The sequence below is a fragment of the Neophocaena asiaeorientalis genome, unplaced genomic scaffold, assembly GCF_003031525.2.
Source record: "Neophocaena asiaeorientalis asiaeorientalis breed wild unplaced genomic scaffold, Neophocaena_asiaeorientalis_V1.1 scaffold229, whole genome shotgun sequence".
NCBI lineage: Eukaryota > Metazoa > Chordata > Mammalia > Artiodactyla > Phocoenidae > Neophocaena > Neophocaena asiaeorientalis.
Window position 1 is genome coordinate 2,481,744 of NW_020174096.1, and position 12,903 is coordinate 2,494,646.

Consider the following 12,903-nt stretch of genomic DNA (forward strand, 5'->3'; position numbering starts at 1 on the left):
TCTGAAAGAAAAAAAAAAAAAAAAAAAAAAAGTTTTTAATTAAAAAAGTTATTTATCTATAAATATCTTGTCCTTTTAATAAAAATACATTCATCATATAATTTGAACATCACACTCTTACTAGTACACTTTAATGATAAGAATTTATCAAAAACAGAACAAAAATCTGAGCATTTACCATAAACCCTTACAGCATATTAATACTGCTCCCAAGTACCAGTACACATACAGTGATTAAGGCAAAGAAAGGAAGACTGTTATTAACCACAGTATTTTAATCCTAACTTACATAATATCATCACAGTAATAAAAAAGGTACAAATAATTACCTGATGTAATTTAAAGAATCTTTCAATCTCTTCTCCATCTCCACCCACATTACTCACAAGTAGATGTCTCAGTTGATCTACAGGTCTAAGTTTATGAAACATAAGACTCCCCTAAGAAGTTCAAAAAGAAAGAGGATGAATAATATATTTATCAAGCATGGCTAGTAGCAACTGACCTTGCTACCTTATTTAATAAAAGCAATGAAACAAAAAAATAACTTCAAGAATACGAAGTAAACCGGTCAAAAAGATCATCTACATTTCAATTCCTAGCCTATACCAGATCTATATATCCATGCAGAAAACTTAGTAACAGATCACTGCCCCTCCCCCCTAAAAAAGTAAAGCAAAAGGGTGCAGGCTCTGTCAGACACAAACATATTATAAACCTTTATCTTATGCATGGCATCAGCACATGAATAAACAGTCAGATAAGTGGAACAAAACAGAAAGTTCTGATATAGGCTCAAGTAAGTACTAGAATTTAATATATGATAAAAGCTGCCCCTCAAACTAAAGGATCAAAGTTAGATATTTCATTAATCATGTTGGCACAAGTATGTCCACTTTGGGAAAAAATGAAGCTGGATCCATACTCATACCTAAAACAGGATAAATTCCAAACAGACAGGACAAAATAAAACTGTAACCGTAGTAGAAGAAACTCTGGGTGAATTATTTTATGAACTTCAGAGTACGGACGGTGTTTTTTTCTTTAAAGTTCAATAGAAATCCCCCCAAAAAACTGAGTATTTCAACTACTTATAAACTTATCCACATGGGAAAAAAAATCTCAGTAAACAAAATAAGATGGCAAACCAGGAAAAATGTCTGAGACTAAATCACAAAAAGTTAGTTTCCTTGACATATAAAGAGGCTCTATAAATAAAAAGAAAAAGACAACTTAATAGAAAAGTGGATATAGAATAGGAACAGACAATTCACAGAAAAATAAACACTAGAACAGTCAATCTCACTCTTAATACGATGGCATATTGTACTTGCACAGGATGTAAGGAAACAAGCACTCAACATTCACTGATAGTGAATGTATGTATATATACAGGGAACCTGGCAACATCTATCAAATTGATAAACACACATACTTTTTGATCCAGTAGATGTAATTCTACAGCTTTACTCACACACAGGCAAAACGATATATGCACAAGGTTGCAGCATTATTTTTTTTTATTTTTATTTTTCTGTGGTACGCTGGCCTCTCACTATTGTGGCCTCTCCCGTTGCAGAGCACAGGCTCCGGACGCGCAGGCCCAGCGGCCATGGCTCACAGGCCTAGCCGCTCCGCAGCATGTGGGAGCCTCCCGGACCTGGGCATGAACTCGTATCCTCTGCATCAGCAGGCGGACTCTCAACCACTGTGCCACCAAGGAAGCCCCCAGCATTATTTTTAGAGGCAAAAGATGATCTATTAATAGGGGCCTAGTTAAATATGGTACATCCATATAAAGGAATGCCTTTCAAATATAAAATAGAATGAGAAAGTTCTTTATATATTACTATGGAAAGATATCTAAAATGTATCTTTGAAACATAAAAAGCAAAGTATAAAACAGTGCATACAATATGCTAATGTTTGTTTATAAATAGACTTGTATTGTTTGTATATTGATATCATGACATATCTCTGGAAAGATAAAGATTCTGATGACATGGGTGTCTGTAGGGAGGGGACCCAAACCAGAAGGGAGATTTTACTGTGTATACCCCTCTGCTTACCAGTGGAATTGTCAATGCATTGCTACTCAAAAAATAAATACTAAAAAATTGTTTTTTTAACAAGTGAGGACTACATGATAAGAAATAAAATAGCTTGTTTTACTAATTTTATGCTGAATACTATTGATAGAAATGCTACTTTAGAAAAAGTATAATATCAATACTTTATAAACAGCAAGTTCTTGGACTTCCCTGGTGGCGTAGTGGTTAAAAATCCGCCTGCCAATGCAGGGGACACAGGTTTGAGCCCTGGTCCAGGAAGATCCCACATGCCGCGGAGCAACTACTGAGCCTGCACTCTAGAGCCTGCAAGCCACAACTACTGAGCCCGCGTGCCACAACTACTGAAGCCCGTGTGCCTAGAGCCTGTGCTCCACAACAAAGAGAAGCCAACGCAATGAGAAGCCTGTGCACTGCAATGAAGAGTAGCCCCCCCTTGCCACAACTAAAGAAGGCCCGCTTTTTTGGTATTTATAAACTATTCCTTAAGAATATTTTAAGAATAAACATTCCTAAGTACTTAGGTAAATGACTCTATTAAGCAACTACTGCAGAATACTTTGACCAAAACATTAAATATGGCTTCTCTTCTTTTTCTCTCCACCTTAACAGATGATGTACATACCTGTGCTGAGAGGAGAACAAACTTCTTTGGAGGCAACATGTGCTGCTGTACAACAACTGGTGAGTCAGTTATGGGAATATGATCCTTATTTAAGGGTGTGATTATCTTATCTACTTTGAACTCATCTATTGCAGAAAGAGCCCAGGAATGACCATCAACACGAGTAGTCATCTATGTAGAAGAAATAAATGTTTTATACATATTATTATAGTTACATGAGGCAAAACCTTCTAAAAAAAAAATACAATCTTTAAATAATGTAGGGTTTAACAGATTAATAATAATACATTAGCACGAATATTCTCAAAAGTCTGTATTTAATTTTCTAATGTCTATTCTTTTAATCAGGCATCTTCTATGATAGTAAATCTTTTCATACCAGAAGACAAAGGCAAAATTTTCTTAGGATAAACTATAAATAGTATTTACTAAAATTACAATTTTTTCAATAACTGAAAAGTATACCTTCTACCCTCTTTCCAGGGTAAATTGATCTACACTGGTAGGTTCAGTGCTTAAATCTGCTGACATACAGTTTTTGTTTTCTTCTGAAGTTACATCTGTTTTCTAAACTAAGATACTCTAAAAAAAGTGTCTAGTCTTCTAAAATATTTTATTATAAAAAATTTTAAGCATTAATAAAATGTTGAAAGTACAATAAATGTCCATATGCCTGATACCTAGATTCAACAATTGATAGCATTTTGCCCTATTTGCTTTCTTCTTTCTATATTTTTTCATTTATTGAACCATTTGAAAGTTATGAATATCATGTCACCACTAAATACTTTTGCATGCACCTCTTAAAAATAAGGATGTTTTCTAACATAACCACTATACTATCCTAACATGTAAAAATATTAACATTTCTCTAATACAATCTAATGCCCAGTCAATACAGAATTTTTCCATTGACCTAATGTCTTTTATAGCTGTTTTTGGGAGACCAGAATTTGATTAAAGTTCATGAGCTATATTTATATATATATATTTAAAGTTCACATTTGTGAACTCAAGTATTATAGAGATGAAGTGATATGATATATATGATATATAGTATCTACTTTAAAAGTAGCTAACGTTTATCGAGTGCTTCCTGTGTGCCAGGTAGTGTTCTCAGCACCTTACACACATGAACTCATTTAATCCCACAACCACCCCACAGAGGTAGGTACTATTAAAACTGTTATAGATCAGGAAATTGAGGACCAGAGATATGTTAGTCCTTTGAGTCACTGCTTTGAGGAAATAGAGCCAGATTTCAAACCTGCACCCCCTAACACTGTGCTCCCATAAAGACAGGGTTTATATCTTCCTGAGTTCTGAATCCTTATAGTCTGTCGCATAACGAGGCAACACAGTATGTGCTCAGTAAAGTTCAAAGGATAAAGAAAAGAATTTGAGAAAGGTGCTCCTTGCCTCCATACCTACCTCCCAACTCTACCCCAGCTGCTTAGGCCATGTCAGAAACTTGGAAGAGCCCATTCAAACCATGCGCCCATTCCCAGGAATTGGTTCTTCCTCCTCCCATCTACACACACCTTTTCCCACTCCCCCTAACCAGAAGGGTTCACGTTTGAAAATAACCAGAAGCAGCTAGTGACACTAGAACCAAAATGCCTTTAAAGAGATGGCTCCAAAGAGAGTCTCAGACATTCACACCCTAGTGGGGGTTGGTCTGTCTCGTTTGATCAGCAGCCTCTGGGGGCAGGTAACATGAGCTATGCTAGGGCATCTAGGAGGACAGATGGGAGTGGAGTAGGGGACAGCAAGGGGAGTGAGTAGAGATGGCTTCCTCTCAGCATCTCCTGGGCTGGGGGCTGGGGTGGGTGGCCTAGGTGTGGGATTGGGCCAGGATAGGCCGGGGCCGCACCTCTCACCCAGGACCTCTCTGCTGACTTCGTGGTATACGTGATATTTATTTTTAAAACACAATCATGTGTTTGTGTGTACACATTTATATACATGGGGAAGAGATATGAAACAAGATGGAGAAATGGGTAATTTCTTAATGTGGGGTTCAGTTTACCATTCTATTTTTTGCATATATTTGTAATTTTCTATAATTAAAAGAAAAAACGTTAAATATTTAGGTGGAACTACAAATTAAAGAGATCATAAGAATAAAATTCTAAGTCATAACTATAATGCATGGCCTCATAATAACTAAAAATATAATATATTTAAGTGGGACAAAGATCATTTCAGAAAAGATATAGGCATTTTCAGGTACATTATGAAGAACATTCTAAAAGGGTTCCAATGTTTTTGTTAAAGGTTTCTTTAACGAGTACCATAATGACTTCTAATCTCACAGAGGAAAAACAAAAAATTAACAGTATATACCTCTTTTCAGTATGACTGCTAATCATATAAGATTATTAGAAGCAAACAGTAATAAATCAGAAGATAAAGTTTCTCATAATTTTATTCTTCACTTAAAATTATGTAAAAAATTCTTTATAATCTCTCAGGATAACTTACCTGGGTTTCCATCATTGGCTTTTGGAAAGGAAATGTATCATGGTTGACACACCACAAAATGTCATTATCTTCATTTTCTGAGGCTGCCATCAGTAGAATACCTAAAAGTTTAATATGTAAAATCTTATATGATGTCAAATAATATATATCCTCAATAATCATAATTATTATGATTATTAGTGACATTAATAATTAGTGACATTAATACAGATACATAAATATACAGCATTAATCTTTATAAATAAACAATCGCAAAATAAACAAAAATAAATCCCCTAAAAGGATATATAATTAGTGCCAGGGTAGCATTATTAAGTGTTCTAGACCTTATACTGCATTTCTTTCAGGTAAACACAACTTTTTTTTTCACATTTTAACATTTCTAAAGTTACCATACGATCCAGCATTCCATTCTTAGGTATACAGCCAAAAGAAATGAAAATGTGTCCGCTCAAAAACTTGTACATAAATGTTTATAACAACATCATTCATAATAGCCAAAAAAGAGAAACAACCCAAATGCCCACCAAATGATGAATGGGTAATTATAATGTGGTACACTCACACAATGAAATATTATTCAGCAAAAAAAAAAAAAAAATGAACCTGCTACAATAGATAAACTTTGAAAGCATTATGCTAAGTGAAAGAAGCCAGTCCTGTATTTTCCAACTCCATTTAAATGAAATGTCCAAAAGAGGCAAATCCATAGAAACAGAAAGTAGACGAGTGATTTCCCAGGGCTGGGAGAAGGGGGAAATAGGGAGTGACAGCTAATGGGTACAGGGTTTCTTTCTGCAGTGGTGAAAATGTTCCGAAATTAGATAGTAGTGATCGCTGTACAACTCCATGAATAAACTAAACACTAATAGATTGTACATTTTAAAAGGTATGTAAATTATATCTCAATTAAAGCTGTTATTAAAAATGCTATGAAGGTACATGATACAATGTACTTGAAAAAATTCTATTTGTAAATGAAAGTTTAATTTGGGTGTTGAGAAATAAAATATTAGAAAACACAGTACAATAGCAGAGAAAAGGCTTTAAAATGATTAGAAAATAAAAACAAATTGTTTTACAAATGCGTTCTCATATTGGGGAAAACCACATATGGATTTTTTCAAGTTTTGATGTTTAACTAGAATCTCATTTTCTAAACTTAATTATGAATCCAAAAGAGTTTGTTATTAAAATTTCATATTTTGACAGGCAAAACTCTCCATATCCATAAAGACACTGACAAAGCAGGCATGGTATCAGAAAAGTCATTTTAAGTTTATAGCAGTTTATAACTGTTTATAACAGTTTATAACACTGATTTTGACAAGTGAGTTCATGTACAAGACTAATAAAACAATTTTAAAAGTACTTAGATACTTTAAAAAACTATATTTTTAATATATATGCCAATGAAAAATTTGAAATATAAGCTAATATAAAAAAAGAGTTCCTGGATTAAAAAAACCCATAACATCCTAAACTTCACTGGAAATCTGTTAATTTCAAATGCCTCAAAATGCATTCTAATTTTAATAATTTTAAGAATCTAATATTAAATCTGATAGTATTTCAGAATTTACCTTTACTATAAAGAGCTTTATGTACTTTTGAAGGCTTTTCCACCGTTGAAGATGCTGAGAATCCAGGAGGTAAGCGGATGTGGACCAGTGTCAATGTATTAGGGCGTGTCCATGGCTGTCTGAACGGACAAGTGCTGAAATACAGTCTTACACCTGATGACGGGGTAAAATTATCCATTATTAACAGGAAATAAAAGACATGAGGTACATGTGTTGTTGAAACAATTCCACAGAAAAACACAGAACTCTGTTAAAGCCATATATCACTTTCCTGACTGATCTTAAATCACCATGTGTACTACCAGCTGAAGTGGTTTCTAAGACATCACTTGGAATTGAGAGGTAAATCAACACATTTCAGTAGAAAGAACCTACAAGTATAAGACAAGGGAGCCTGCGTTCCAGTTCAGGCTCTATCACTAAATGTTAGCCACTTTACCTTTCAGGCCTGGTTTTACATCTATAAAATGAGGAGACAGAGTGAGTGGAATCTTCTGATTTTTCAAAAGCCTTAATTTTACGAATTATTAATATGGCTTAAAATTGATACAGAAGTAAAAACATATTTTCAGTCATAAATTTCCAAACCTGAAGATTATAAAAAGTTATCACATTAAAGCACTCATATAAATAAAACAACATACCTGCATGTGTGACAGCCAATAACTGACAGTCCAGTGATTCGGAGTTTTCAATCACTGCTATTTGAACAATTGGTTTAAAAACAGAACGATCTATGGTCCTAGAAGAAAGAAAAACTAAAGTTTATTTTTAAAATATATCTACTCAATTACAGGGAACATATTCCACCAGGATTTTTTTTTTTTTTTTTTTTGCGGTACACGGGCCTCTCAGTTGTGGCCTCTCCCGTTGCGGAGCACAGGCTCCGGACGTGCAGGCTCAGCAGCCATGGCTCACGTGCCCAGCCGCTCCGCGGAATGTGGAATCTTCCCAGACCGGGGCACGAACCTGTGTCCCCTGCATCGGCAGGCGGACTCTCAACCACTGCGCCACCAGGGAAGCCCCTCCACCAGGATTTTTACATGTTTAAACATGCTAAAATAGTTTTAAGGCTACTTTTTAGGAAAGTAGTGCAAAGGGAGCAAGAACTGGCAAAAACCCTTGAATGTGTATTCTTTACATTAATATTGTTAAGAGTAATCTTTTTTCAAAGACCATAAAAGAAAGCTAAATCCATTGGGTAAATGGTTAATGGGGAATAAGGTGTCCTTAGAGCATCAAAATATCATTGAAAAGATTATCACTAATTAAAAACAGGGAGGGCTTCCCTGGTGGCGCAATGGTTGAGAGTCCGCCTGCCGATGCAGGGGACACGGGTTCGTGCCCCAGTCCGGGAAGATCCCACATGCCGCGGAGCGGCTAGGCCTGTGAGCCATGGCTGCTGAGCCTGCGCGTCTGGAGTCTGTGCTCCGCAACGGGAGAGGCCACAACAGTGAGAGGCCCGTGTACTGCAAAAAAAAGGGGGGGAAAATGAACCTTCATAATGGTGAGATCTGGTGAATACCACCTTAACCAAGTGTTCATAATAGGAAAACTGGTACTATGTGCCTCTTAACGTAATACTGTAAGAAGTTCGCATCATGTATGTGATATTGGCTAAAAACAATATTATCCTGGGACTTCCCTGGTAGCGCAGTGCATAAGACTCTGTGCTCCCAAAGCTGGGGGCCTGAATTTGATCCCTGGTCAGGGAACTAGATCCCACATGCATGCTGCAACTATGAGTTCTCATGCCACAACTAAGGAGGCCTCTTGCCACAACTAAGGAGCCCTGGAGCCACAACTAAGAGCTGGCAAAACCAAATAAATAAATAAATAAGTAAATAAATAAACAAAAAACAATATTACCCTGAATCTATAGATAAGGAAAAAAAAATTCAGAAAATGGGATATTCTACAAATAACTCTCCTACCCCTCCCCACTAAATGTCAACATATGAAAAAGGCAGTAAGAGGTCCATTTTATATTAAAGAGACTAATGACCAACGTAGCTCATGTGCTCTGGCTGAATGTGGAGAAAAATGTAAAGAAAAACAGCTATGAAAGATTTGGAAGAGCACTGAGTAATTTTAATATGGACTATATAATTAGGATAACATTATAAAATTATTAATTTTTTAGGTGTGGTAATGATAATGTAGTATATAAGAGCTTAGGAGATGGAAGCTGAAGGATTTAAGGGTGAAAGTCATGTCTGTAACTTACTTTCAAATAGGTCTTAAGAGTGAGCAAATAAGGCAAAATGTTAACAACTGGTGAATTCAGATAAAGGGTATATCAGATTTTATCATGCTATTCTTTTTTCTGTGGATTTGAAAAAATCTTTCCCCCCAAAATTAGAAGAAGTAAAAGGAAACTTTGTTTCAAATTGCCTGCCTTGAGAATTTTTTGGTCACTGAAGACCAAGGAAAACATGCTATCACTAGGATATCTGATTGTAGCAGTGACCCAGGCACACAGAAGACAGAAATTGAGAATCTGAGGTCTTTGTTAGGTGAAGAGAGTTTCTGCAGCTAGGTCACTTGTGACATATGCAAATAGCAGTGTATAGTGTCTGAAAACTTGGCTTTTAGGTTGGATCTCAGCACTTACTTAGGAGTTAGACCTCAGGCAAATCATAACATCCTTAGTTTTAGTTTCCTCAAGAATACAGTGAGGCTAATACAACTGTGAAATTCTGTATTTCCTGAAATGTACTTGTGTCCATTATCAGACCAATGAAACTACCATGTAGACCTGTTAAAAGGGTGGAGTAGTTAAAAAAGGGGAAACTTTGAGACTTGCAGTTTCCTAGTCATAATACCTATAATGCCTGCACAGACCACTTAGAGCATAATTTCAAACTCCAGGGAAAATCACAGGTCAAGCTGTCCTTTACACTGTAAAACCAGTCTGCCTTATGTTTCAAACCATCCAACATAAGAATAAAAGGAAGCATTGCTAGCAACTGTTTCAAACGTAACCTACAATGTCACCTCCTTCAACATTTCTTACTTTCTGGAGATATTTCGAGGAGGGAATAATTTTAGTATACTGCATATAAATAATATAATTATGCCTGCAAATGAAATGCCTGAGAATAAATTACATATTACCTAGCAATGTTTCCAGCAGCAGAAACAATAGAATTCTGTGACACTGAGGCAACTCTGTTCATTCCTTGTCCATCATGGCCCAAATCATACACCTGTGAATAAAAAGTCATACCCACTTAAACATGATTATAAACTGTATACACTTTATAAAATAACCTTTTAAATAAACTTTTATTAAATAAACTTTTCCTTTTTAGGGATCCTTTAATTTTGGTACTTCATATAGGTATGAAAACATTCAGAGATTAACAATTTCATAAAAAGGGGGCCTTAAGAAGCGGTTGGGTTTTTTTTTTGTTTTTTTTTTTTAAAGCACACAGTTCATAGGAAAAGCCCAAGAGTGACTAAATCTTGTTCCTTAAAAACAGGGATATTCTTCCCCTCTTATATGGTGGTATAATATTAATACTTACCTGTATTACTCCTTTCTCCGATCGTGTATATAAAATATTTCTTGAATTATCAATTGCAATTTGAACAATAGGATCTAAAAATAAGACAGAGGAAGAAAAAAAACGGAGGTTAACAAATCAAACACAGTAGCCACTTACAACAAATTAAAATTGCTGATTTACATTCAGGGCTTTTCTTTTGTTTTGTAGGTAAGTCTTAGGGTAGTTGCACAAGGACAAAGCCAAGAAGCATTCAGGTCAGACAGCACGCGAAAAAAAGCAAACATCAAATACTGTGACTGGGTTAAGGGCATCACGAATAAGTTATTCTGTCCTTTAAGTTAATTTTAAGTCAAACCAAAAACAAGTTCCAAATTATTCCTACATTCAACATTTAATGAATGCTTACTATATGCTAGAAACACATAAAATAATTATACCTGGTCCATTCCTTCAAGAAACTTCCAGTTTAGTTTAATAATTCATTGTGTAAAAGAAAATAATTTAAAAATTCAGTCATATTAACATTTTTAGATATATTTATCTTACTTTACTGAAGCATTTTAAAATTACTTCACTTGCCTAAATCTCTCAATTAAAAACTCAGATATATTCATTTTATGCTGGGAATTTCTTTCAGACCAGGCAAAACATGTATTAAATGTCTGAATGTCTAACTCTCTCACAAACACAGACACAGGTGGTTTAAGTATATATAGCTATTGTAGACACATGTTCTATGGCGCTACATCTATAGGGACTTGGGAATAAAACTCATGCTGTCTGTTTTATCATCCCTTCTCCCTTTAAAAGATGATATGAATATATAACAAATACTGTTTAGTAAGAAACTGTTTCAATTAAGAATGAGAATTTCTGAAGAAAATGTTAGGTCTGTGATTTGTTAAAATTTTTTGTTTGCCAAATTTGTTTTCTACTCACCATCTTCTGAGAATGTGAACTGTAGTAACGAAGGAACAAGGAAAGAAAGTGCACTCTTTGAGTGGTTTATTTTCCTACACCTCTGGCTAAACCAGCCTGCTTCTGCCTTAAAAGAAAAAATTGAAAGACATAAGACTTGTAAATGTAGGTACCTCCATCACAGCAACTATAATATACTCATGTTTATAAAGATTCTCAAATCTTAGTAAAAGTAAGACATACTACTCAAAAATAAGTACTGAGAAGTACTGAGCTCAGTCTTGTAATTAAAAATAGAAAATGTATTTAACGAAAATCAAATCACTGCTCTCAATGAAATCAGCTATGTCTATTCCAGCAACCCAGTAATGCTATGTTAGTGAACTCATTTTAATTATCTTAAAAACTCCTATTTGAAAGCAGTAAGGGAAATAATAAGCGTAGTTTATAAGTGTCAAAAGTACATAGGATAGAGGTATTTTTATCTCTTCCCACTACTGCTAAAAGGAAATTTAAGAAATAGTAGCCACCACCATCATAATCTACAGTCTGCCCCTCAATGATCGAGTTTTGCCATACTTAAATCTACAACAAAATCTTCTTTTTGTAGTTAACAAAACCAAGAGAAATTGGGTAAGGAAGAGATACAGTATAACATAAAAATGCTAACCTCAGTTCTAATCCTATCTCTGCCACTAATTAGCTGTGTGCCTAAGAGAATACTTGTCTTATCAGTTTCCTACTGTTTACCTTATGATAAAGGCAATGATACAGTAAGGGGGAAAAAATAATGGAGCAAAGGATACAAAGACATTTCAGAGTAAACACAAATGACCAATAAATACATGAAAAGATGCTCAACCAAACTAGTAATAAAAAACAATTGTCTTCTATCTGACTGGTCAAAATTAATAAGTTATAAAATACCAGGGTTAGTGAGAGTGAGGAGGGAGAGGACAGGGATACAATCACAGATGCCTGCTATGAGTCTAAAACTCTTAAGAGGGCAAAATGAAAATAGAAAATTCAGTTTTCAATACACATATACTATAATACAACTATTAGAATTCTAAGTCTCCACACTAGAAAACTTCTACACATGTGCACAAGGAGGCTTGTAAAAGAACACTTATCACACCATCATTTCTGAAAGGTATAATAAAAACCTAGAAGTCTATCAAGAAAGGAATTGTTCAATCATGTATCAATACATCCATTTTATGGACAATCATGCAGCAATCACAAAACATAACACACATCTATCTACCAGATACTGACAAGGAAAGACTTTCAAGGCACAGTTAAATGAAAAAAGCCAATTATGGGAATTTCCTGGTGGTCCATTGGTTAGGGCTCGCCACTTTCACAGCCTTGGCCCAGTTTCAATCCCTGGTCGGGGAACTAAGATCCCGCAAGCCACACAGTGTGGGGGGATAAAAAAGGCAGAAAAAGGAAAAAAAAGCCAATATGAAACAAAACATAAGCAATAATACAAGTAAAAACATATACACAGAAGTATACTATGTATTTGTATACGTGTATACACACAAATAAATACATATATATTATCTATAGATATGTAAAGACATTTATAGGTATTTAGAAATGTATGCATCATATTCTATAAGGACATATACAGAACTGATAATGTTACCTTTGTTACCTTTGTGGGGAGGATTGGGTTTTACAGGTATGGTGTAGTCATGAAGGAC

At 35.0% G+C, this 12,903-nt stretch overlaps 1 protein-coding gene across 1 annotated transcript in view; it reads right to left on the minus strand.

Annotated features, from left to right (window-relative positions):
- The window catches only part of NUP155 (nucleoporin 155), a 64,203-nt gene that overhangs the window by 34,877 nt on the left and 16,423 nt on the right, over positions 1-12,903 (minus strand). Inside the window, exons 7-14 of the mRNA XM_024754650.1 lie at positions 11,213-11,318; positions 10,292-10,365; positions 9,879-9,970; positions 7,406-7,503; positions 6,762-6,914; positions 5,179-5,279; positions 2,695-2,865; positions 330-440 (exon numbers count right to left, since the gene is read on the minus strand). Of these exons, the coding sequence (XP_024610418.1) occupies positions 330-440; positions 2,695-2,865; positions 5,179-5,279; positions 6,762-6,914; positions 7,406-7,503; positions 9,879-9,970; positions 10,292-10,365; positions 11,213-11,318 (906 nt within the window). The remainder of the gene's footprint in view (positions 1-329; positions 441-2,694; positions 2,866-5,178; positions 5,280-6,761; positions 6,915-7,405; positions 7,504-9,878; positions 9,971-10,291; positions 10,366-11,212; positions 11,319-12,903) is intronic.